The 25,554-nt window shown below is 41.8% G+C and overlaps 3 protein-coding genes across 4 annotated transcripts; 2 read left to right on the forward strand and 1 right to left on the reverse strand.

Annotated features, from left to right (window-relative positions):
* The first annotated feature begins 3,266 nt into the window (after positions 1-3,266).
* LOC121581497 (dnaJ homolog subfamily C member 5-like) lies at positions 3,267-9,356 on the forward strand. The gene is made up of 4 exons (XM_041896996.1): positions 3,267-3,373; positions 5,804-6,017; positions 7,646-7,817; positions 8,987-9,356. The coding sequence occupies exons 1-4, from the start codon at positions 3,267-3,269 to the stop codon at positions 9,070-9,072; spliced, it is 579 nt and encodes a 192-aa protein (XP_041752930.1). The 3' UTR covers positions 9,073-9,356.
* A 782-nt stretch (positions 9,357-10,138) lies between these two features.
* Positions 10,139-16,946, forward strand: LOC121580891 (E3 ubiquitin-protein ligase TRIM63-like). 2 transcript variants are annotated; one of them, XM_041896042.2, is made up of 9 exons: positions 10,139-10,506; positions 10,964-11,139; positions 12,513-12,693; positions 12,869-12,964; positions 13,150-13,383; positions 13,659-13,681; positions 13,773-13,897; positions 14,077-14,465; positions 16,316-16,946. In XM_041896042.2, the coding sequence occupies exons 1-9, from the start codon at positions 10,339-10,341 to the stop codon at positions 16,409-16,411; spliced, it is 1,488 nt and encodes a 495-aa protein (XP_041751976.1). In that variant the 5' UTR covers positions 10,139-10,338; the 3' UTR covers positions 16,412-16,946. The 2 variants fall into 2 exon arrangements, with proteins under 2 accessions (XP_041751976.1, XP_041751977.1); XM_041896043.2 differs by having other exon boundaries at positions 12,516-12,693.
* Positions 16,947-17,040: 94 nt separating this feature from the next.
* LOC121580892 (corticoliberin-like) lies at positions 17,041-18,139 on the reverse strand. The gene is made up of 2 exons (XM_041896044.2): positions 18,056-18,139; positions 17,041-17,647 (listed from the first exon to the last, which is right to left on the reverse strand). Exon 2 carries the CDS (start codon positions 17,625-17,627, stop codon positions 17,130-17,132), a length of 498 nt encoding a protein of 165 aa, XP_041751978.1. The 5' UTR covers positions 17,628-17,647; positions 18,056-18,139; the 3' UTR covers positions 17,041-17,129.
* Positions 18,140-25,554: the final 7,415 nt, after the last annotated feature.

Consider the following 25,554-nt stretch of genomic DNA (forward strand, 5'->3'; position numbering starts at 1 on the left):
GCATCAATGGAGAACAGAATCTTGTCATTGTGGCTTACTTTGTCATGATAGTAATAGGCATACTTTGGAACTAATCCAGATCAGATATGTGTTATTCTGGACACATTTTAGTTGAAAATTATTGTTTTCACTTGATGCTTATCTTCATTGCACTGTTGTTCTACATTGTTCAGATTCTAAATGCATCAAGGTGTATGGCCTGAAGGGAGTAGGCCTAGGCAAACCTTCCTAAACAAACATGTAATTTGGATGATACACAAAGTAATTTGACTAAAGCACTAAACAGGAAATACGCCTGACTGAGCATTAAAACTTTGCCTCCATCCCAAATGGCACCCTATATCCCCTTTATGGGACCTTTATGGGCCCTGGACCTTATCCTCCCTGGTCAAAAGTAGTGCACAATTCAGGGTATCATTTAGGATGTGGACTTTGACTTTGAGAGAGAGAGAAAAAAAGCCCCTCATCCAACCATGAGGTCTGGTGTGTGTGTGTGTGTGTGTGTGTGTGTGTGTGTGTATGTGTGTGTGTGTGTGAGAGAGAGTGCTCCAGTCCAAAAGTAGGCCATGTATGGGAGCTCCAGGCCAGCAAAAGCAGGATATGGGGCAAGGATTTACATCTGCAGCTACACTAAACACCGTTACAGTGCTGATACAGTACGGATGCTGCAACATGAACTCACTACATATTGTACAGCCCTATGGCAGTCATATCCAGATAGAATAAGTAAATATTCAGAGACAAGAAAAATAGCACAGGTCTTGTAGGATTAATAGAGGTACTCCATTTCACAAGCAAAATGTTATGATTTTAAATAGTTGTAATGTTTTTTTAAATGGATGCAAGGTGTGTTTACACATTCAGTTTCCCTGTGATTGTAACTGAAGCTTTACTACACCTGTTATTAAGGCCTACCACTGTGATGAGGCAAGTCAAAGGGCATCCATTTCAATTAATGATTTCCACAACAATGTCTACCCTGGGAAACCACAGACTAGTCCCAGGGTAGACATTCTTATCGTTGGCGGGACCCCTGAGGAGCCAGCCAGGAAGCCACTAATACAGCACAGGTGAGCCTTTCCACCTGGGTGTTTCATTTAACATTTTAGTCATTTAGCAGACGCTCTTATCCAGAGCGACTTACAGTTTCCTAGGAGACCCATGGCTATGGCTGTGGTGTGTGTGTGTGTGTGTGCACTGTATGCTCAGTCACCACCGCCACCATGTCATCCCACAGGGAGGAGTCCAAATAACAATTATGGCTCAGAGATTAGCAGACATGCACTGAAAACAGAATCAATGTTGTTGTTTTTTTCCCAAAGGAACATTTGCATTTATGTCTGAGGACATAGTTCGTAAAACAGGAGAAACTAACTATTCACTCCTCCTGCCATATGTTCACTTTATCAGCCATATGCCCTATATATTTTCATTTAAAATGTAATACTATTCTAATTTAAAATGTAATACTATATTCAAGCAATAAGGCCTGAGGAAGTGTGCTATATGGCCAATATACCATGACTGTTCTTAGGCACGACACAACACGGCCATATACCACAAACTCCAGAGGTGCCTTATTGCTATTATAAACTGGTTACCAACGTAATTAGAACAGTAACAAGTATTTTTTTTGTCATACCCGTGGTATATTGTCTGATATACTACAGCTTTCAGCCAATCAGCATTCAGGACCCAAACTACCCAGTTTATAATCTCATTTAAAATGTGATAATGTATATGTAACTGCCATTACATTATATGTACAACGTTATATTGGCATTACAATTTCTATTTTCTTCATGTTCTTCATTGTCTCCTAACACATTGTGTTCTACTACAGTACAGTGACAGCGCACCAAAACATTCCTGTGTGTTTGTCACCACCCTGCGATGAAAATATGCTATTACATACAGTGCTATTACAAACAGTGACAGTGAGCTACAACAAACCTTTGCACACTGGGAAAAATAGTATTCACAACTATCCTCCACTACCCATGTCCATGTGCTAGGTGGCACTATTTCCTTTGAAATGGTGAATGTAAGCCTTACCTTAAAACATTTTAATTTGGAAGTTAAATAATTATACATAGATTCCTAATTTCCTCTTTCTGCAATTGATGGACTTTCACCCACAGCAGTCAATCCACCATTCATTCTGTTCTTAACTCAAACCCCCCGATGTCCACAGATAACCCATCTTTCCCAGTATAATACAGTTGAGCTATTTCCTTTAGCAATACATCCCTCCCTTTTACTGTGATGTCTTATGAGGGTCTTGAACCTCCCTATAAGTAACATTTCTACTGATATTGCCTTAAAAATTAATACTTTACCCAAGAGTATAATGCTATTTTAAATTGACTGTTCTGGGTTTTTCAGATCCCCTAAAAATACAGTTAGCAGGTCCATCTGAACCCTGATATTATGACATGAAAACCATTCCTGGGCCTGACTCCAAAAAACGAGCCACCGATGGACAGTACCAGAAAATATGCTCTATTGATTCTGTTTCCTCGTGGCAGAGTCTGCACAGGGCTGACAGTTCATTGCCCCATATATTGAGCATTCTTTTTGTAGGAAGTATTTTATATAATAGCTTAAATTGAAACGAACGGATTGATGTGTCAATTGTTGTTTTATATACTGTATCAGTTGATAAACCTGATGCCAAGGTATTGGGACATCAAAGACCTGTTCCCAACTGACTTGAATTGTATGCGGCATTGCTGTCAAACCTTTTGACTTTAAGTGAAACTGATATGTTTATACTAATCATTCTCCCAGACCCTTACCAAGGAGTCGTCATGCCTACCTTCAGTCGCACACAATACAAGCAACAGACCGTCTCAGCTGAAACCTGATCAAGCCTACACAGGCGTGTATAGCAGACCCATTGGTGGCCTGTGAAACTCAAGCCCTCTAGTTTATGAATGTTTCATTTCACCGCACCTCAGGTCTGAGAAACAGTAGCTAGCAGTCCACTGCAACTCAATCGTCACCATACACCTCACCAGGTAGAGAGAGGACTTTAACTGAGAACTTTGATAACATAAAGGAATAAGAAGGATAACTGCTGCATAATATTAGGGAAGCCAGGTACCTATTTTGTCCCGTTCGATGATAATTTCTTGATTGTACATTTATTTTCTGTCAAAAGAGAGTTTCATGGTTTGACTGAGTGTGTTTTTTAATGGTTGTATTGGTATGAATCTAATTCACCATTGTCCTCCCTCTTACCTCCAGCAGGTAATGGTGGTAGGATGTCTGAACCAAGGCAGCGCTCTCTGTCCACCTCGGGAGAGTCTCTGTATCAAGTGCTTGGGCTAGAAAAAGGCTGTACCCATGATGACATCAAGAAGTCCTACAGGTGGGAAATATACCAAACATTAGCAACTTCTTCCTAATATTGAGTGTCATCCCCCCCCGTTTGCCCTCAGAACAGCCTCAATTCGTCGGGGCATGGACTCTATAAGGTGTCGAAAGCGTTCCACAAGGATGCTGGCCCATGTTGACTCCAATGCTTCCCACAATTGTATCAAGTTCGCTGGATGTCCTTTGGGTGGTGGACCATTCTTGAAACACACGGGTAACTGTTGAGCGTGAAAAACCCAGCAGCATTGCAGTTCTTGACACAAACCGTTGAGCATGAAAAACCCAGCAGCGTTGCAGTTCTTGACACAAACCGTTGAGCATGAAAAACCTAGCAGCGTTGCAGTTCTTGACACAAACCGGAGCGTCTAGCACCTACTAGCAAACCCCGTTCAAAGGCACTTTAATCTTTTGTCTTGGCCATTCACTCTCTGAATGGCACACATACACAATCCATGTCTCAATTGTCTCAAGGCTTAAAAATCCTTCTTTAACCTGTCTCCTCCCCTTCATCTTTACTCAAAGCCAGGGCAGCTATCTAGGCCCCTAACTTTTTTCAATCTTTACTAACGACATGCCACTGGCTTTGAGTAAAGCCAGTGTGTCTATGTATGCTGACGACTCAATACTATACACGTCAGCTACTACAGCGACTGAAATGACTGCAACACTTAACAAAAGCTGCAGTTAGTTTCAAAGTGGGTGGCAAGGAATAAGTTATTCCTAAATATTTCTAAAACTAAAAGCGTTGTATTTGGGACAAATTATTCACTAAATCCTAAACCGCAACTAAATCTTGTAATAAATAATGTGGAAATTTAGCAAGTTGAGTTGACTAAACTGCTTGGAGTAACCCTGAATTGTGAACTGTCATGGTCAAAACATATTGATACAACAGTAGCTAAGATGGGGCGAAGTCTGTCCATAATAAAGCGCCGCTCTACCTTCTTAATACCATTATCAACAAGGCAGGTCCTACAGGCCCTAGTTTTGTTGCACCCGGACTACTGTTCTGTCGTGTGGTCAGGATCCACAAAAAGGGACTTAGGAAAATTGCTCAGAACAGGGCAGCACGGCTGGTCCTTGGATGTACACAGATAGCTAACATTAATAATATGCATATCAATCTCTCCTGGCTCAAAGTAGAGCAGAGATCGACTTCATCACTACTTGTATTTATGAGAGGTATTGACATGTTGAATGCACCGAGCTGTCTGTTTGTCGGATTCATAATAAATACCATTACAAATACAAATCTACACTGATTGAAGTGGATTTAACAAGTCACATCAATAAGGGATCATAGTTTGCACCTGGATTCACCTGGTCAGTCTATGTGATAGAAAGAGCAGGTGTCCTTGATGTTTTGTATACTCATTGTATATCTCTCATATACTGTATCACATGAGATGTTGGGAAGAAATTGTGTGATCATCACTTACAGACACTCGTACCATGATGACTCACATTTTCCAATGCAGTCTAATCCATACTAAATCTATGCACACTCATGTGTTCTACACACGCTCAACTCTAGATATGCCCCTCTTTTAACATTTATCACTGTATCTATATGTATGATTGGAACGTTTGTTTTCTACTAATGTAATGTTAATTCATCTCACTCTATTTTTGGTTTGTTATGGAAACTAGGCAAAAATCAATGTAACTTATTTTCCACAGCATGGCAGAAAATTGATGAGAACTGATAGGACATGTAGTAACAGTGTTGTTGTGTTCAACTTGTGTAAAGAAGCAAATCATGTTTATCAATGCCCTAATGTTGTTTAAACAAAGAATGTAATACATTTATAGATTTATGCCTTATGCCCGGTTATCTATTTTGAGGTAAGATGGTAGTTGCAATGTTATTATTAACTGCAGACATGAATAACCCCTAATTATGTTCATGTTTCATATTCTCTGAACTTTATTAATTCAATATCTTAAATATGTGTTAGCAATTTTCAAGAACATCAATAACTCTGAAGCATAGCTGCGGGAAGTAGGGGTGCTGAGTGGGCTGCAGCACCCCCTGATAAATCAGAATAAAATAAATAAATAAATAATAATAACCTCTCAGCACCCCACCACCTAAACATCATCCCACAGCTATACTCCAAAGTGGTTTCTAATACTAAAAAAGACATTTGCAGAGCATGTTCACGCACCACAGCAGATGCCACATCTCCGTTGTGTTGTCGTCTTCCAGATAGGGCAGTGGGCTTAGCTCTAGCAGGGATAGATCCAGACAAACAAGTGTGTGTCTAGATAAGTCAAAGAGAATACCTTAATGAAATCCCATAGAGCATAGAGCTGTAGGGTAAACACTAAACAGACAATACAGCCTCTATCTTTACACTCCATCTCACCCTGTTTCTGTTATTGTTATTGTGTGTTCATTGATTTACTTTTGAATACCTTTCAGAAAATTAGCTCTGAGGTACCACCCGGACAAGAACCCTGACAACCCAGAGACAGCAGAGAAATTCAAGGAGCTCAACAGCGCTAATTCCATTCTGTCAGACATCACCAAGAGAAACATCTATGACAGCTACGGCTCCCTTGGCCTTTATGTGGCCCAGCAGTTTGGAGAGGAGAATGTCAACACCTACTTCATGCTCTCTACCTGGTGGGCTAAGGTGAGCTTTCACAATTATCCGGAATCCCTGGATGATTTTATTATGAATGGAGGTGAAAGATTGGTGCGAGCTACTGAGTTTGTGTTTGAGTGTGTCTGTGTGCATGTTTATATGTTTATATCTGCCTTGGGAAAGTATTCAGACCCCTTGACTTTTTCCACATTTTGTTATGTTACAGCCTTATTCTAAAATTGATTAAATAAATAAAATCCTCAGCAATCTACACACAATACCCCATAATGACAAAGCAAAAACAGGTTTTCAGATTTTTTTGCAAATGTATCAAAAATAAAAAACAGAAATACCTTATTTACATAAGTATTCAGACCCTTTGCTATGAGACTCGAAACTGAGCTCAGGTGCATCTTGTTTCCATTGATCATCCTTGAGATGTTTCTACAACTTGATTGGAGTCCACCTGTGGTAAATACAATTGATTGGACATGATTTGGAAAGGCACACACCTGCCTATATAAGGTCCCACAGTTGACAATGCATGTCAGAGCAAAAACCATGCCATGAGGTCGAAAGAATTGTCCGTAGAGCTCCGAGTCAGGATTGTGTTGAGGCGCAGATCTGGGGAAGGGTAGCAAAAACTTTCTGCAGCATTGAAGATCTCCAAGAACACAGTGGCCTCCATCCTAGAGCTGGCCGCCCGGCCAAACTGAGCAATCAGGGGAGAAGGGCCTTGGTCAGGGAGGTGACCAAGAACCCGATGGTCACTCTGACAGAGCTCTAGAGTTCCTCTGTGGAGATGGGAGAACCTTCCAGAAGGACAACCATCTCTGCAGCACTCCATCAATCAGGCCTTTATGGTAGAGTGGCCAGTGGAAGCCGTTCCTCAAGAAAATGCACGACAGCCGGCTTGGAGTTTGCCAAAAGGCACCTAAAGGACTCTCAGACCATGATAAACAAGATTCTCTGGTCTTATGAAACCAAGATTGAACTCTTTGGCCTGAATGCCAAGCGTCACGTCTGGAGGAAACCTTGCACCATCCCTATGGTGAAGCATGGTGGTGGCAGCACCATGCTGTGGGGATATTTTTCAGTGGCAGGACCTGGGAGACTAGTCAGGATCGAGGCAAAGATGAACAGAGCAAAGTACAGAGAGATCCTTGATGAAAACCTGCTCAAGAGTGCTCAGGACCTCAGGACCAACAGGACATTGACCCTAAGCCCACAGCCAAGACAACGCAGGAGTGGCTTCGGGACAAGTCTCTGAATGTCCTTGAGTGGCACAGCCAGAGCCCGGACTTGAACCCGATCGAACATCTCTGGAGAGACCTGAAAATAGCTGTTTAGCAATGCTCCCCATCCAATCTGACAGAGCTTGAGAGGATCTGCAGAGAAGAATGGGAGAAACTCCCCAAATACAGGTGTTCCTAGCTTGTAGCGTCATACCCAAGAAGACTCGATGCTGTAATCGCTGCCAAAGGTGCTTCAACAAAGTACTGAGTAAAGGGTTTGAACACTTATGCAAATGTAAGATTTCAGTTTTTTATTTGTTATAAATTAGCACAAAAAACAATTTCATGAATTTTAGAATAAGGCCGTAACGTGACAAAATGTGGAAAAAGTCAATGGGTCTGAATACTTTCCGAAGGCATTGTATATCTCTCTCCTGTCAGGGTCTCTTTGCCCTGTGTGGCGTGACAACAGGGTGCTACTGCTGCTGCTGCCTGTGCTGCTGCTGTAACTGCTGCTGTGGGAAGCTGAAGCCCATGCACCCTGGAGAGGGAACAGATAGCTATGTCTCCCCTGAAGACCTGGAGGAGGAGATCCGCCACGACAAGGAGACTGGTGAGGGGACACGGTTAGTGAGGGCAGACACATACAGTATACAGACACACACACACACACATACACATACACATACACACACACACACACACACACACACACATACACATGCAAGCACGCATGCACTCACACATGCACACACACACACACACACACACACACAAACACACACACACAAGCTCACACAAGCATTTCACACTTGAGAAGGGCAAGAGGGAAAGGGAACAACAACTGACATAGCCAAAGTTGAATGCTCGCAAGCACCAGCAGAAAGATGTTCATGTCATACCACTAACAGCCTTCACAAGAAGGAACTGATGACCAATGTCCACATGGAAAGGTGAACATGGAGGGAGGTGAAAGCTCATGACTACTGTTCACCAGTGGAGGCTTGTGAGAGGAGTTATAGGAGGACGGGCTCATTGCAATGGTTGGAATGAAATAAATGGAACGGAGTCAAACGTGGTTTCCATATGTTTGATGTGTTTGATACTGTTCCATTCATTTCATTCCAGCCATTACAATGAGCCTGTCCTCCTATAGCTCCTCCCACCAGCCTCCACTGCGGGGGGATGTAGATAAAGGGCCTCATTGCCAAAATCCGAAGTATCCCTTTAAGAAACACATAGGCTACTCTTTTCCCTACGAGTTCAACAGCACAATATTTATATAATATCCATGTTAGAAAAAAGATCCCGGCTTACAAATTGACTTTGTTACTGTGAATGGTACTTAGAGGTTTATTACATGTTTACAAATGTATGGGAAGCAGTGTAGCCAGATAAATAGCTGATTGTTTCTGCCAATGCATCAATTATGAGAAGTTGAGGAGCAATTATGTACAATGAGTTAATGTCTCTGGAGATTCAACAACAAGTAGTTGTGATGGCTTTGTGTTGATGTGATACATCATCTTTGTACAATTCAGAAACATTTCCTATAACATCTTGGTAAAATAATAGAGGAACAAATAATTTCTAAACATACCTTTATGTCCTGCAAACAACAAACAAACTAACTATACCGTTAAATAGTAAAAACAAAGTGTAACATCAATGAACGGAGTGAGAGAAAATACAACAATAAGATTGACAAAGGTGTCTATGCTGATCATTTGATATTGTAGGGAATTTTAGTGTCATTATTCACAATGTTGTTGTGTAATCCAGATGTGGACACTCCGGTTGTGCACCAGCCAACTAATGCCAGTGAAAAAACACAGTTGATTGGGGATGGGCACCGAAGCTACACCTGAACTTGGACGTCTACAAACCGTAGAGAGGCACTAGACTACATAAACACTACACAGTTCATTTCTATGTCAATGGCTGTTCCCACACTCTAACCCCATTACATTCTCTGTAAATAAGTGCTTTTGGTTGTTTTTATTCAAAACATTTTCTTGATTTCAGTTTTTTTGTTTTCATTGGAGGTAGTTGATGTCATTGTTCCCCTGCAAACTAAATCCATCATCTCTGTCCACTTACCTAAATACCTAAACACTCTGGGGTGCCTTGGCTTCACTTGTGACACAGTACAAATAGCTCAGTGTGTAAATATTACAGTATGTGTATGTATAAAAAATACAACAAAAGTATTTTGTTGAAAATAAATGTATTGTTTTATCTGCCTATACAGTCAACATGAAATGGTATCTGATTTATTGGTATGAGTGTATATATAGGGTGTATTTGTTTTAATACTGTAGGCTGATGACAGGTTCAGAATCAATGTATGACTGGGGCATTGCTTACAGTATCAGCATAGCGTAATTTATTCAAGGTTACGTACTGGTATTTGTTTGAAAAATTAGGTGACCACTGTTTTGCAATAGATTATGTTTGTCATTGGGATGTGGACTGGAGTCTTTTAACATTGATCTTAATCATTTCACAGATATAGGCTAACTTTAATGTTTTCTACAAAAGCAATGATTGTTTACTGATTGACAACTCTAAACAGAGTTAAAGCCCACTATTGTTCAAGAGTCAGAGCAGTGACTTGCCATCGTGAGTTTGTTTGAAAGGCTCCATCCGGGGTGAAGTCTAGGTACAGATCTAGGATCAGCTTCCCCTCCCCCAATCCTAACCTTAACTATTAGTGGGGGAAATGCAAAACTGACCCAAGATCAGTGTCTAGGGGCAACTTAAGCCTACTCTGTTTGGTAGAGGTATGGGCCTACCCTTTCCTGTTTCAGAGGTGGTAACAGCTGAACACCCTAACCCTTCTCGTGACATTTTCATATATGGGCAAGTAAGCATGGCAACCCTTGACGTGGGGTTTCTAAAAACAGCCTGTGACACTCAATGGATTGCCAGCTAGGGAGCAATGTGATCCGTTAGAAGGAACTTTGAGGACAGCAACAACCGCCTGAGCAGGCCCAGTGACTCTGCATTGTTCTAAAGGAGTAGACATCTTTGATCTTTGCCAAGTCAGTTCTTTAGGGATTGAGGGACCATTGGGGGACCATTTGTTGGTATCCCTAAAGACAGCAGTAGTGGTTTTGTTTTTCCATTGTGCAATGAGCATCTCTCTGGGGTATTCACATTCCACAAAGCAAGACAGCACCATGGACAGCTTGGAGAAACAGCTCATTTGCCCTATCTGTTTGGAGATGTTTACCAAACCGGTGGTCATTCTCCCTTGTCAACACAACCTTTGTCGAAAATGTGCCCAAGATATTTTCCAGGTAGGTTGGTTATTTTACAGCTGAACTTTTAACCTTTAACCTTTACTGCTGTCTCTTAAAGGTTTATCCATTCATATACATTACATGTACAGCATTCTGAAATTGTAGTGAAGGTATTGCTCATCCTTCAATTGTCACTATTCAATTACCACTTATTTTGTAATGCTGAAAAGAAAAGCTATAAAAACAAAGACAGTCGCACATGTATAACCTCCCAGTAATTTATTGGGTAAAAAACCACCAACGTTTCGGCATCACTGTTCCTTCTTCAGGGTGATGCTGAAAAGAAACAACAAGTGTTTCCTCTTGACCCATGCCATTACAGATTAAACTAACACACGTTTTAACCAGTAAACAATGCAAATACTACTAACCAATTTTAGACAATGGTAGGCCTATATTAAAAAATGTCCACCGGCTTTATCTAATGCCATTGATACACTGCTGTCCTGTGTAGGCCTCAAACCCTTATCTATCGACCAGAGGAACCACGGTATCTTCAGGGGGGCGTTTCCGCTGCCCGTCCTGCAGACATGAGGTGGTCCTGGACAGACATGGCGTCTATGGCCTGCAGAGGAACCTGCTTGTGGAGAATATAATTGACATGTACAAACAAGAACAGGAGTCATCAAGGTGAGACAATAAATGCCAAAGAGAAGAAAGCAGGCCTAAGACAATTGGTCTAAGACAGACAGAATATCGTTGATATGTACAAACAGGAGTCCTCAAGGTGAGACACTACAGGCCTATTTAAAAAGATTGGCAAACAATTTAGTCGGAGGCACTCAGCAGCAGTCCCGTGTATGTCTGGCCCACTAGACATACAGCAAACCCTCACACCAACAAATCTGGACATCAAGAAGACTACATACTATCCAGAACAACATATAGAATGAATCGGAAAACTACTGATGAGAAATTGAAAATTGAAGGAGAAAATATATTTGTTTTTGTAGAGCACCATTGTGAAATCAGGTGTTGACTCATGGGTGGCTCGACACGTTGCCTGTTAGTCAGCAGTCAGTTAAGAGAGGCCTATTTTTAATCCACTTTGAGCCGTACTACATTCTCTAGACATCAATATAGTATATAGTCTGTTTTTAGGAGGGATAGACGGGCCCCGTGTAGCTCAGTTGGTAGAGCATGGTGTTTGCAACGCCAGGGTTGTGGGTTCGATTCCCACGGGGGGCCAGTATGAAAAAAAAAATGTATGCACTCACTAACTGTAAGTCGCTCTGGATAAGAGCATCTGCTAAATGACTAAAATGTAGAAAAACATAACTTCTGTCACTAACTATACATCATAGATTCCCTACAGAATATGCATCTGCAATAGCTACATGAATTCACTTAACTACATTCATGGTAGTTACTTTTTGTTATCCTAAAAAGCCAAAACAGTAAATCTCTGAAAAGATGTCATCTGCTCCTGCCATTTTAGCGTATAATTTTAGCACAATCAATTTAAAGTTATTGAGTAGATTGCCGGGACAAGACAAATACAATTTTCACATGGACCGTTGCTTGAATCTGGGAGCCAAGTGCAGCAAGCGTTTTGGCCACAGTGGTGTGATAAGCTCATCAAGCAACCGTGGTTTAGGCCTACGTAACACAAGTGGACTATTAAAAACAGTTATTCAAAATGTTAGCATACTCTTGGTTGCCAAATAAACATAAATTATGGCTATTCTGAAATGCCAACATTCCATGAGGAGAAAGTCTGTTTGTCTGTACTAGATTCTTTCACTTACTTTGATGTTAAATTATTATGGCTTGAACAGTCACATTTTAGGCACTGTGGACACAAACAGTTTTTTGTGACTTGCCAGTGTGACGGACATTACTCTGCTCGATTAACAGTATAGCTTCCTCGCTCACAAACTCTCACTGGTATCTCGATTACACCAGGGCTGCTGAGTTTTTAAAAAGGTCACCATGAAGTCTTTGTCCAATGTGTAGTGTTAATAAACGGGATCCCCAAAGTATAACTGTCACCTGTACTGTAGCAGCAAGCCTGAGCCTGAGCCTGCCAAGTGTGACCAGCCCATGTGTGAGGAGCATGAGGGTGAGAAGATCAACATCTACTGTGTGACGTGTGGCGTGCCCACCTGCTCTCTCTGCAAGGTGTTTGGAGCCCACAAAGACTGTGATGTGGCCCCACTCAACACTGTATTCAATAAGCAAAAGGTTAACTTATTTATTTTATGTTTATATCTGTCTATTTCCTTTTTGCATAATGATGCTTTACAGGTATATCAAATTGAAATCAAACTTACTATTTTTTCTAATGAACAGAGTATCAGAGTTGATACATAAAATGTCATTTTTTAAAATAATGCTGGAGCTCCTCTGTGTGTTCCAGACTGAGTTGACTGACTGTATAGCCATGCTAGTGGGGAACAATGACAGGATTCAAGGCATCATGAGTCAACTGGATGAGACCTGTAAGACCGTTGAGGTGAAGCCTTCAACCTTTTGTTTAATTTATAACAGCATTTTCACATTGTATAAAACTTAAACAATATTGATGGTAAAAATTGTATTCTTAATTTTTATGCGCCATCATTTTCGCTACTGACAATATCTATATGACCTAGTTATTTGTCAGTTTAACCTTACAGTACAATCATGGCTGTCTTACAGGAGAATGGCAGGAGGCAGAAATCCAAAGTGTGTGAAAGTTTCGATCACCTTTACGCCATCCTGGAGGAGCGGAAAGGAGACATGGCCCTGAAGATCAACGCAGAGCAACAGGAGAAACTGGACTATATAAACGGCCTCATGAGGAAGTATAGAGAGCACCTGGAGAACATGGCAAAGATTGTGGAGACAGGCATACAGACAATGGAGGAGTCAGAAATGGCTACCTTCCTGCAGGTGATGAAAAATGTAGTTTTTGTCCAGAAAGGACAAGAATGGCCTTTATCTATTCAAATAACAAATAAAATAGGCATATAGCCATCTGAAATTCTGTATCAGTGATAAATCAATATCATAATTGGTTATGTACTATGTTTAAATAAAAAGTGTAACATGTTATTACAAACATGCTGTGCAATGTCTTCCGAGATGTTTTCTCAGAAGACATGTTGTGCAATGTCTACATCAGAGCTTTCTGAGAAGTAATTCTTTTCTCATCTTTGCTCCCACAGACTGCAAAGCCTCTTCTACAAAAGTGAGTACACATACCCTTTTGCCAGTTTCAGACTATAGTGCTAGTCCTCAGAAACGACAGTGTAACAGTGATCTCTCTCTCGGTCCACCAGGCTCATTGCAGGCACTAACATCTCCCATCTGGACAAAGTGGAGCGTGGCTATGACAACATGGATCACTACACAGCCAACTTTGAGCGGGAGAGGAGGGCATTGCTCACTATAGATTTTGTGAAAGGTAGGACGTATTGAGTATAATGAGTGTGACGTCGGCATTTCAATGTTCTTTCACAATGTCCAAAATCACTTCTTTCAGTGCCACAAAAGAGATTATAACAACAGCAAGATCAATGTAAAACTAAAGTAAAATTAAACAATTTACTCTTTTCATATTTTGAACTCTTGGTTATTGTTCAGATGATGAAGACGATGAGGAATTTGAAGATGGAGAAGAGGAAGTAGAATTGAGGCTGATGACAGGGGCGACCCGTGAAGATGTCTCTCCCTCTGCTGCAGGGCCCTCTATTGTTAAGGCCAACCCTCCACAGCCCCAGCAGCAGACAGTAGCCCCACCCCTCCCTCAGAGACCTATTGAGACCCTAGGTGTCATGGCTACCCTGGCCACCCCACAGGGCCCCACCCGTGCTACAACCCCAGTACAATTCTCATCACTAACGCCAACTCCAACTGCCACCGCACAGGCCCGCGCTACAACCCCAGTCTACTTCTCAACCCCAACCACAAACCCTGTTCAGTTCCCAAACACAAACCTGGTTAACTTCCCATCAGCGGAGCCACCGACACAGGTGAGAGGAGCGTCTGTGACACACTACAGCCTAGCCGGGAAATTTACTGAACATTTCTCAGCAATAATAAATGATATTATAATAACTCATGAGCCCTGGCTAACTCCATCCCAGCAGCTGTCTTGTAAGGGCCTTTAAAGAGAGTGTGTATTTCTCAAGGAAACCCCTAGGTCAAGGTCAAATTTCAGTTCACTAAACATATGTATATTTTAAAATATAAAACTAATATTAATATTACTTGGCTTTTATATCCTGCCCTCTGTATGAGGAAAATGTGGCTATTGAAACCAGTCAATATCCAATCTGTATCAGAATATTCCAGTCACTATTTAAAGCAGCTGTGCTCTGCTCAGCTCGGAGTGGGCCTGCATGGGACCTGGCCTGGGTTACGGCGGTGGCTTTCACCTCAGCAGGAGGCTTTAATGATGAGACACCTGCCTGCTCTCTGGTTGCCGTAGCCCTGCGTGTGTTAGGGGTGAAGCAGGGAGGGGGACGCTGCTGTTTTCATTGGGATAATTATCAACCACTCTGTTACATGTCATCACCATTGAGTTTCATTTGCATGTGGAGTGCTGATTTGAATGAGCATTGAATTTACACCAACATAATAATGTGGATTCAATTGAAAAGTGAAAAGCCACCTGGAACAGTTTGTATTCATTCCAGAAGGAAAAAAAAAAGAATGGCCTACAGATTCATAGAGGCGTTTATCAGAAAGGGTCTTTGTGTGTGTGTTTGTGTGAGTGTGTGTGTGCGTGGCGTGCGCATAACCTAAAATCATCACTTCATGTTGCTTACAAGAACTCTAATAATCCTGAAGAAATGAAGCTTGGTTGTTTTGTTTCGTCACTGGAAGTAGCTTTCTGTGTCACAGTTGTGGCTTTGTTTATTTTACTGCATCAGCTTTGAAGTCTGATAAAGTCTACCATTAGGATATGTTTATTTCTTCATTTGTCCACTGACTAATACTTAAGCACTCAGTCTATAACACTTAAAAGGTTACCCCCTTTAAGTTGAAAACATGAGAAGTTTCAATTCAGTGCAATTTTCTTTTATCAGGTCAAATTGCTGCCTGATATTGTATACTCTGAGGTTATTGTATGGATGTGGATATGGTAATTCAGGACATCATGTTGTATGGGTGGTGTGGTGAGTGTGGTGAGATAAATATGGTATACATGTATTTTTATGTTAGAGTTATTTTGTATTTGGTATCTCAAATAAGTTCTTTAGACTCTACAATATATTTGATTTCCTTAATGAAAATTGTGTTAAATTAGTGCTTTGTAATATGTAAGTAACAATATTTTCCACTCTGAATGTCTAATATCCTCTTTTGAGGCATGTCAGAATTTTTCCTTCATTTTAGTTCTAATTTTGCATGGACCTACAGACATGTTATAGATAACATAAATATTTTTTTATGTTCTCTCTAAATTATACTTTACTTGTTCAAATCAAATCAAAATCAAAGGTTATTTGTCACATGCGCCGAATACAACAGGTGTAGACCTTACCGTGAAATGCTTACCTACAAGCGCTTAATTTGAAGAAAATAGAGTTAAGAAAATATTTACTAAAGTAAAAAATAAAATAATAACACAATAAAATAACTATAATGAGGCTATACACATGGGGTACTGGTACCGAGTCAATGTGCGGGGGTACAGGTTAGTCGAGGTAATTTGTACGTGTAGGTAGGGGTAGGGGTAAAGTATGCATTGCGAGTTTTAATTTGATCCCCTTTACAAACCCAATTCTGAACAATGGACGATTTATACAACGAGTACCTTTGCAATAGTTAAGTGACATAAGGGACCTCTAATGGTTTTGTTCTTTGTTTTTTACAGATGACTTCTGATACGGCATCAAGTCAGCAAAACACAGATGACAAAGATGGACCCAAACACGTCTTCTCCTTTTCTTGGCTGAACAACCAGAAGTAGATGATCATCTTACCTCAAGACTTTGAAATTGTTGTAATACTAGGTATTGTTTTGGTTGAGTCAGCCTCCCGCTGCAGGCACGGTTTAAATAATTACTCTGTTACCGTTATATAACTGTAATTTCTCTGAAAATCCTCTCTAGCACTTCTATAATACTGTAAAAACAAATGTCTTTGGGCAGATTTCTGTCTTGAGAAAGCCGTGTATAATTTGGCACACCTTTGGGGAATAGATTTACGCGTGAGTCAGAAATACGCCTCAATGTATCGAGACACTCAATTTAGGCTACACCGCAAGCAATGAATGTAACTTTGAAACTTTTTTTATTACAAATATAAATATCAGACATTCTCTTGCACAATAAATATGATTGGCTGCTGATAGTCATATTGTAGGCCTATTTTATTATCAAACTTTAACCAGTTGTACAATGAGAGGGCATTTCAGAGTGGATGAATGTTTGAACAATATATACAAAATATGTTATTCTTGAATATAAATTAAGAAAATTAAATGATATTTGTGTTCAGCATTTCAACTGGCTATGTCTGCTTCTCATCACACAATGTAATTACTACAAAGCGATTTACAACTCGATTTTACAACTCTTGCTTATATCAATAAAAATAATAAATTAAAGAACGAATGTTAACCAATTCAAGAGTAATACAAAAATGGAATAGTAACGTACATTTTATGGCAAATGTATTTCTAACACTCATTTCCCGAATATGTCCATCATTCTTCGGTTACTATATGCCTGCTGCACTAATTGCTCGTCTCGAGCCATTTCTAGAACTTCCCTCAGCAGATGGAACGTCAGGTCCAATGAGATCGGTGGCTCTTCGCCTGGCCAGGTCCTCTTTCCTCTCTCCATGGAATCATCCATCTGGTTAGCGTAGCTGTTCAGAAACCGACTGATGTTACCGACTTTACCTTGCAGAAGACGCTGCGTAAGCTGAAGTTGTAAAGCTCTGTTGACAGTTGTTGACGGCGCAGCAGCTCCAGGAGATGTATTCGACAAGGAGGACTGGGGCGAATTTTGATTGGAGTTGTCAAGCCGACTGAAGTACTCCTCTCCTAGTCTCAGAAGAATAGGGAGTTGCTGTTGCAGCTCTGCGGGAAGATTGTGGGATGGATCAAGTGCTCTACATTCATAGCGGGGTTGGAAGGCACCAAGTAGAGCCACAGCGGAAACGAAGACATTGAACTTCATCTCAGGAGATCAGGATGAATCTGAGAATGAAATATAGGCTCATTTTCATGAGGTTATAATGAGGTTCATAATCACAATTAAATTAATTAAAGCGAAGATACATGTTGAGTAGCCTAGGATGTAGGTGTCACTTTGACAAAACGTTTTAATTTATCTGTTTTGTATTTGCATTGATTACCAATTGAAATTGAAAAACTAAATAAAAGCAGTTGCTTATGTTGTAATTTCTTATTTAATTACAATATTGTATTATTAACTTTTATGTGAACTATTACCACCCCATCGAATAATAGTTAATACTGTATGAGTCAACAGTTAAGTACTACAATTTATGGTAAATAGGCTACATTTCTATCAATAATTATCTGCACACAACACCACAACTACTTCCATAAAAGAAACAAACAATTCAAGTTGTTGTCAAATACCTGAGTTTAACTGTGACAGAAGATGTTCCCCTGAAGTTGCAATGAAAAGGATATCCTCTTCTACAGTTCTTTTTCCTTCCAATGAACCTGCAACAGTGCGTTTTCAAAAAAGCATCGAAACAACACTTATATATCATAGACCTGAGGCCATGTCATCATGCTCTGACATGATAGTCTGCGCAAGCAGAGGCGTCATGCCCATAGGGGCACGTGCCCCCTCAGATTTGTCCTGTAATGCAGGGAAACTTAAATCCGTTCTACCTAATTTCTACCAGCATGTTAAATGTGCAACCAGAGGAAAAAAAACTTGAGACCACCTTTACTACGCATACAAAGCTCTCCCTCACCCTCCATTTGGCAAATTTGTCCATAACTCTATCCTCCTGATTCCTGCTTATAAGCAAAAACTAAAGCAGGAAGCACCAGTGACTCAGTTAATAAAAAAGTGGTCAGATGACGCAGATGCTAAGCTACAGGACTGTTTTGCTAGCACAGACTGGAATATGTTCCAGGATTCTTCCGATAGCATTGAGGAGTACATCACATCAGTCACTGGCTTCATCAATAAGTGCATTGATGACGTCTTCCCCACAGTGACCGTACGTACATACCCCAACCAGAAGCCATGGATTACAGGCAACATCCGCACTGAGCTAAAGGGTAGAGCTGCCGCTTTCAAGGAGCGGGACTCTAACCCGGACGCTTATGAGAAATCCCGCTATGCCCACCGATGAACCATCAAACAGGCAAAGAGTGAATACATTACTAAGATTGAATCGTACTACACCGGCTCTGATGCTCGTCGGATGTAGCAGGGCTTGAAAACTATTACAGACTACAAAGGGAAGCACAGCCGCAAGCTGCCCAGTGACACAAGCCTACCAGACGAGCTAAATCACTTCTATGCTCGCTTTGAGGCAAGCAACACTGAAGCATGTATGAGAGCATCAGCTGTTCCGGATGACTATGTGATCACGCTCTCCGTAGCCGATGTGAGTAAGACTTTTAAGCAGGTCAACATTCACAAGGCCACAGGGACAGACGGATTACCAGGAGGTGTACTTTGAGCATGCGCTGACCAACTGGCAAGTGACTTCACTGACATTTTCAACATGTCCCTGACTGAGTCTGTAATTCCAACATGTTTCAAGCAGACCACCATAGTCCCTGTGCCCAAGGACACTAAGATAACCTGCCTAAATGACTACCGACCCGTAGCACTCAAGTCTGTAGCCATGAAGTGCTTTGAAAGGCTGGTCATGGCTCACATCAACACCATTATCCCAGAGACCATAGACCCACTCCAATTTGCATACCGCCCCAACAGATCCACAGATGATGCACTCTCTATTGCACTCCACACTGCCCTTTCCCATCTGGACAAGAGGAACACCTACGTGAGAATGCTGTTAATTGACTACAGCTCAGCATTCAACACCATAGTACCCTCAAAGCTCATCACTAAGCTAAGGACCCTGGGACTAAACCCCTCCCTCTGCAACTGGATCCTGGACTTCTTGACGGGCCGCCCCCAGGTGGTAAGGGTAGGTAACAACACATCTGCCACGCTGATCCTCAACATTGGGTTCCCTCAGGGGTGCGTGCTCAGTCCCCTCCTGTACTCCCTGTTCACCCATGACTGCATGGCCAGGCACGACTCCAACAACATCATTAAGTTTGCCGACGAAACAACAGTGGTAGGCCTGATCACCGACAACGATGAGACAGCCTATAGGGAGGAGGTCAGAGACCTGGCCGTGTGGTGCCAGGATAACAACCTCTCCCTCAACGTGATCAAGACAAAGGAGATGATTGTGGACTACAGGAAAAAAAAGAGGACTGAGCACGCCCCCATTCTCATCGACGGGGCTGTAGTTGTCACGGTTCAGACAGACGACAAGAGGACCACAATTGCGTCACACCAGAAAGTTTATTTAAACTTAAGGGGAAAGGGATGTAGGGAGTGAGTGAAGGCTCCAGGGGTTATCCCGTCCGATGTGCTGGGTCTGTGCCTCCCCCCAGTGGCAGCGATGCGTCCGATGACGCCGGTGGTTGGTGGTCCAGAAGTCCTGGGGGAGGAAACACAGACACAACGGGGCGGAATGAAACCAGGCAGCAGTACAGTTCAAGGGAAATCCAAAATACGTAGTAGCAAGGCAGAAGGCTGGTCGGAGTTACCGGGATTGAAGAGTAGTCAGGAGTCGTAATGGCAGAAGCAGGTCTGGATCTCCTGAGGCAGAAGAGTATCCAAAAACCAGGCAGGTCCGGGGTCACAAAACCAGGGTGAGCCAGAAGCGCGAGCAAACAGGTTCCGGGTGTGAGCTTTGCAGACGATCTGACACCGGAGAGCTGAAAGACAGGGCTATAAATACTGGGAGAGGTTAGTGGGTAATGCAGCGCAGCTGGCAGAGTAATTAGAGCCGAGCAGAGCAGGGACAGGTGGAGCTAGTTAGGCTGAGTAGAGAGAGAGTGGTGAGCAGAGTGGAAACAACTTAAGGTGGTAACCCAGTGGAGTGAGAGGGCTCATGACAGTAGTGGAACAGGTTGAGTGCTTCAAGTTCCTTGGTGTCCACATCACCAACAAACTATCATAGTCCAAACACACCAAGACAGTCGTGAAGAGGGCACGACAAAGCCTATTCCCCCTCAGGAGACTGAAAAGATTTGGCATGGGTCCTCAGATCCTCACAAAGTTCTACAGCTGCACCATTGAGAGCATCCTGACTGGTTGCATCACTGCCTGGTATGGCAACTGCTCGGCCTCCGACCGCAAGGTACTACAGAGGGTAGTGCGTACGTCCCAGTACATCACTGGGGCCAAGCTTCCTGCCATCCAGGACCTCTATTCCAGGCGGTGTCAGAGGAAGGCCCTAACAATTGTCAAAGACTCCAGCCACCCTAGTCATAGACTGTTCTCTTGCTACCGCACGGCAAGCGGTACCGGAGCGCCAAGTCTAGGTCCAAAAGGCTTCTCAACAGCTTCTACCCCCAAGCCATAAGACTCCTGAACAGCTAATCATGGCTACTCAGACTATTTGTACTGCCCCCCACCCCACCCCACCCCACCCCATCCCCCTCTTTTACGCTGCTGCTACTCTGTTTATTATTTATGCATAGTCACTTTAACTCTACCCACATGTACATATTACCTAAATTACCTCGACTAGCCGGTGCCCCCGCACATTGACTCTGTACCGGTACCCCCCTGTATATAGCCTCCCTACTGTTATTTTATTTTACTGCTGCTCTTTAGTTATTTGCTTTTATTTTTTTACTTAAAACTTTTTGTATTTTACTTTTTCTTTAAAAAACTGCATTGTTGGTTAAGGGCCTGTAAGTAAACATTTCACTGTAATGTCTACACCTGTTGTATTCGCCGCATGTGGCAAATAACATTTGATTTGATTTTTAAAAATGTATTTTTTATTTTTGTTGTTGTTTCTCTGTAATACTACTAGCCACCTAGCAATTTTATGAAGTTGGCTTTAGCTAGCCCAGATAGGTTCCCAATCTCCCAACCTCACAACTACCAAGAAGCCATTTCTAGGCTATCAATCAAGTTAGAGTAGCTAGCTTGTCTAAATATCTAAGCTGGCATGCCTGCTGGCAAGGTTGGTAGTCAGGAGAATAGACAACTCAAGAGGTTTGCTTAGATATGCAGAAAAATATACATATATTTTTTAACATAGAATTAAGCATAATGGTTATGGCTCTAGATTGCAGGAAAAAGCTGTTTCAGGTGTCAGGAAAAATGCTCCAACTTATGGTCGGAGGCCTAGCCCCCCTCTGGACCACCCCCCAGCCATCCTCACGTACTTTGTGCCACCTTAGATTTTTGGGGTGCATGATGCCCCTGTGCGCAAGTGCTAACGTAAAGGCAATACCTGAATATAAATGGGGAGCGTCCCTCAGTCCACAGTGGGGTTAATATCAAATGAGTCATACAGTATGTCTAATTGGGATGTGTCGTTTTCCAGAATCTAGAGTGCCATTGTTCAACTAACTATGGATGTGGCCTTGTTCCTGCATTAATTAATAAGTTAATTGATTAATGTTATGGACAGTGGTACAGGGTCAATAGTAAAATACAATCTTCATCATCTTCACCACTACCACACTCTAGTAAGAGTCAACCGAACATCATCAGTTGGATGTCATGAATGCAGATTTTCCCCCACAATAAAGTAAGGAATGTATTTTTAATTGGCTGCAGAGATCGATCAGAAATATGGCCTTTGCCAAATATTGTTTGTTTCAAAATGGGTGCCAAGTAGATGTGACTATTATATCTAAACAACATGTAGTTTGTAAAGGGTCAACGCAACGGCAAAGGTCCAGCTACACCTACCTGCCTGCCAAACTGGCAAGAGGTGGGTGGCCTGCACTTACGGAACACAGGAAAGACACCTGTGACCTTTTCCAACAGAAATGATTTGGATTGAATCACTAACATTTCACACAGGACAACCAGAAATTTCAGAACAGATTACGAGGGAGAAGTAGCATTTGAGGGAGAAAATAAAGCAATTTCCCCAGTATTTCACAGAATCATATTATCGCCCAGAGTAGGTTATGAATATAGTTACAGTGAGGGACAAAAGTATTTGATCCCCTGCTGATTTTGTACTTTTGCCCACTGACAAAGACATGATCAGTCTATAATTTTAATGGTAGGTTTATTTGAACAGTGAGAGACAGAAGAACTACAAAAAAATCCAGAAAAACGCATGTCAAAAATGTTATAAATTGATTTGCATTTTAATGAGGGAAATAAGTATTTGACCCCTCTGCAAAACATGACTTAGTACTTGGTGGCAAAACCCTTGTTGGCAATCACAGAGGTCAGACGTTTCTTGTAGTTGGCCACCAGGTTTGCACACATCTCAGGAGGGATTTTGTTCCACTCCTCTTTGCAGATCTTCTCCAAGTCATTAAGGTTTCGAGGCTGACGTTTGGCAACTCAAACCTTCAGCTCCCTCCACAGATTTTCTATGGGATTAAGGTCTGGAGACTGGCTAGGCCACTCCAGGACCTTAATGTGCTTCTTCTTGAGCCACTCCTTTGTTGCCTTGGCGGTGTGTTTTGGGTCATTGTCATGCTGGAATACCCATCCACGACCCATTTTCAAAGCCCTGGCTGAGGGAAGGAGGTTCTCACCCAAGATTTGACGGTACATGGCCCCGTCCATCGTCCCTTTGATGCGGTGAAGTTGTCCTGTCCCCTTAGCAGAAAAACACCCCCAAAGCATAATGTTTCCACCTCCATGTTTGACGGTGGGGATGGTGTTCTTGGGGTCATAGGCAGCATTCCTCCTCCTCCAAACACAGCGAGTTGAGTTGATACCAAAGAGCTCGATTTTGGTCTCATCTGACCACAACACTTTCACCCAGTTCTCCTCTGAATCATTCAGATGTTCATTGGCAAACTTCAGAATGCCCTGTATATGTGCTTTCTTGAGCAGGGGGACCTTGCGGGCACTGCAGGATTTCAGTCCTTCACGGCATAGTGTGTTACCATTTGTTTTCTTGGTGACTATTGTCCCAGCTGCCTTGAGATCGTTGACAAGATCCTCCCGTGTAGTTCTGGGCTGATTCCTCACCATTCTCATGATCATTGCAACTCCACGAGGTGAGATCTTGCATGGAGCCCCAGGCCGAGGGAGATTGACAGTTCTTTTGTGTTTCTTCCATTTGCGAATAATCGCACCAACTGTTGTCACCTTCTCACCAAGCTGCTTGGCGATGGTCTTGTAGCCCATTCCAGCCTTGTGTAGGTCTACAATCTTGTCCCTGACATCCTTGGAGAGCTCTTTGGTCTTGGCCATGGTGGAGGGTTTGGAATCTGATTGATTGATTGCTTCTGTGGACAGGTGTCTTTTATACAGGTAACAAGCTGAGATTAGGAGCACTCCCTTTAAGAGTGTGCTCCTAATCTCAGCTCGTTACCTGTATAAAAGACACCTGGGAGCCAGAAATCTTTCTGATTGAGAGGGGGTCAAATAGTTATTTCCCTCATTAAAATGCAATTCAATTTATAACTTTTTGACATGCGTTTTTCTGGATTTTTTTGTTGTTATTCTGTCTCTCACTGTTCAAAAAACCTACCATTAAAATTATAGACTGATCATTTCTTTGTCAGTGGGCAAACGTACAAAATCAGCAGGGGATCAAATACTTTTTTCCCTCACTGTAATTCATATACTATATAATGAAAGATATGAATGGGGCGGCAGGTAGCTTAGTGGTTAAGAGCGTTGTGCCAGTAACTGAAAGGTCGCTGGTTCTAATCCCCGAGCCGACTAGGTGAAAAATCTGTCGATGTGCCCTTGAGCAAGGCACTTAACCCTAATTGCTCATGTAAGTCGCTCTGGATAAGAGCGTCTGCTAAATGACAATAAATGTAACATATAAATGTAAGATGTCTAAATCTGTTCATGTCTCAATTGAAAATACACTGCAAGCATGTATGTTTACCTGACTGCACAGAGAAGAGATGAGCAACATCCACAGCATTATAAAGGTGTGAGTATAAATCAGCCTGAAAACCCTAGCATTATGCCACCCATGCACAAAGTGTAGGTTTGTGAGGGTGACATTTGAATGAACAGTCACACTGGTCTGTAAGACCTTTCATGCATCCCTTCAAGAGCCAAGTTTCCTCAAATGTTCTTAGCACTAATTAGAGCTGTTGAATGATTCTCTTCCCACAACACATACTGTAAGTCCAGGTTAGTGCGCTACTTTCGACCAGGGCCCTTAGCGCTCTGGTCAAATGTAGTGCACTTTAATAGGAAATAGAGTGCCATTTGGAATGAAATGCAATATTCATGTTGTATCAGACTATTGATTCAGCAATTACAGTCATAATTGACTCCATTGGGAACAAAGACCAAGACATTCAAACAGCTTTTCAACCAAAACGTTCCACTAGATACAGGAAAATAAATAGACAGGAATACCATTAAGGCAATACATGAATATGAGTGTTTCCAATTCATCATCTCTGCTTTCTTCACTCAGCTTTTCAAGACACAATACTTCCCTCCCTACAACTTTCCACCTCCCTATCAGAATCGTAATCAGCTCCTCAGTTGCTGGACCGCCACTGGGCACAGATGGGAGAATGGATTTGTATGCTGTCCAATATTTATGTGTCTCTAGTGATGATAACAAGATAGATACGACATGTATTTTTGGTATCTCTTATCCTCGTACTACATTCACAAAAAGCTTTTCAAACACCTGCTTGATAGTGTGAGATTGAACAATATAAGGAAATGTGTTCTTCTTTTGTTTTGTGCTGAAATGTGGGATTAAATATAAATGTTATGCTAAATTTAAGGCTATGGTCAGAATATAGAAAATGTTCAGGTTAAAATCAATTAGTCTTTTGTATGTGCCTCATCCATTTTGCAGTTGCTCGATTTATCCATAGGCAGTATACATAATGTATTATTAAATACTTTATTTTTGTCATCTGATGGAATTAATATGAATAAT

The sequence above is a fragment of the Coregonus clupeaformis genome, chromosome 14 (genome assembly GCF_020615455.1).
Source record: "Coregonus clupeaformis isolate EN_2021a chromosome 14, ASM2061545v1, whole genome shotgun sequence".
In the NCBI taxonomy this organism is placed as follows: domain Eukaryota; kingdom Metazoa; phylum Chordata; class Actinopteri; order Salmoniformes; family Salmonidae; genus Coregonus; species Coregonus clupeaformis.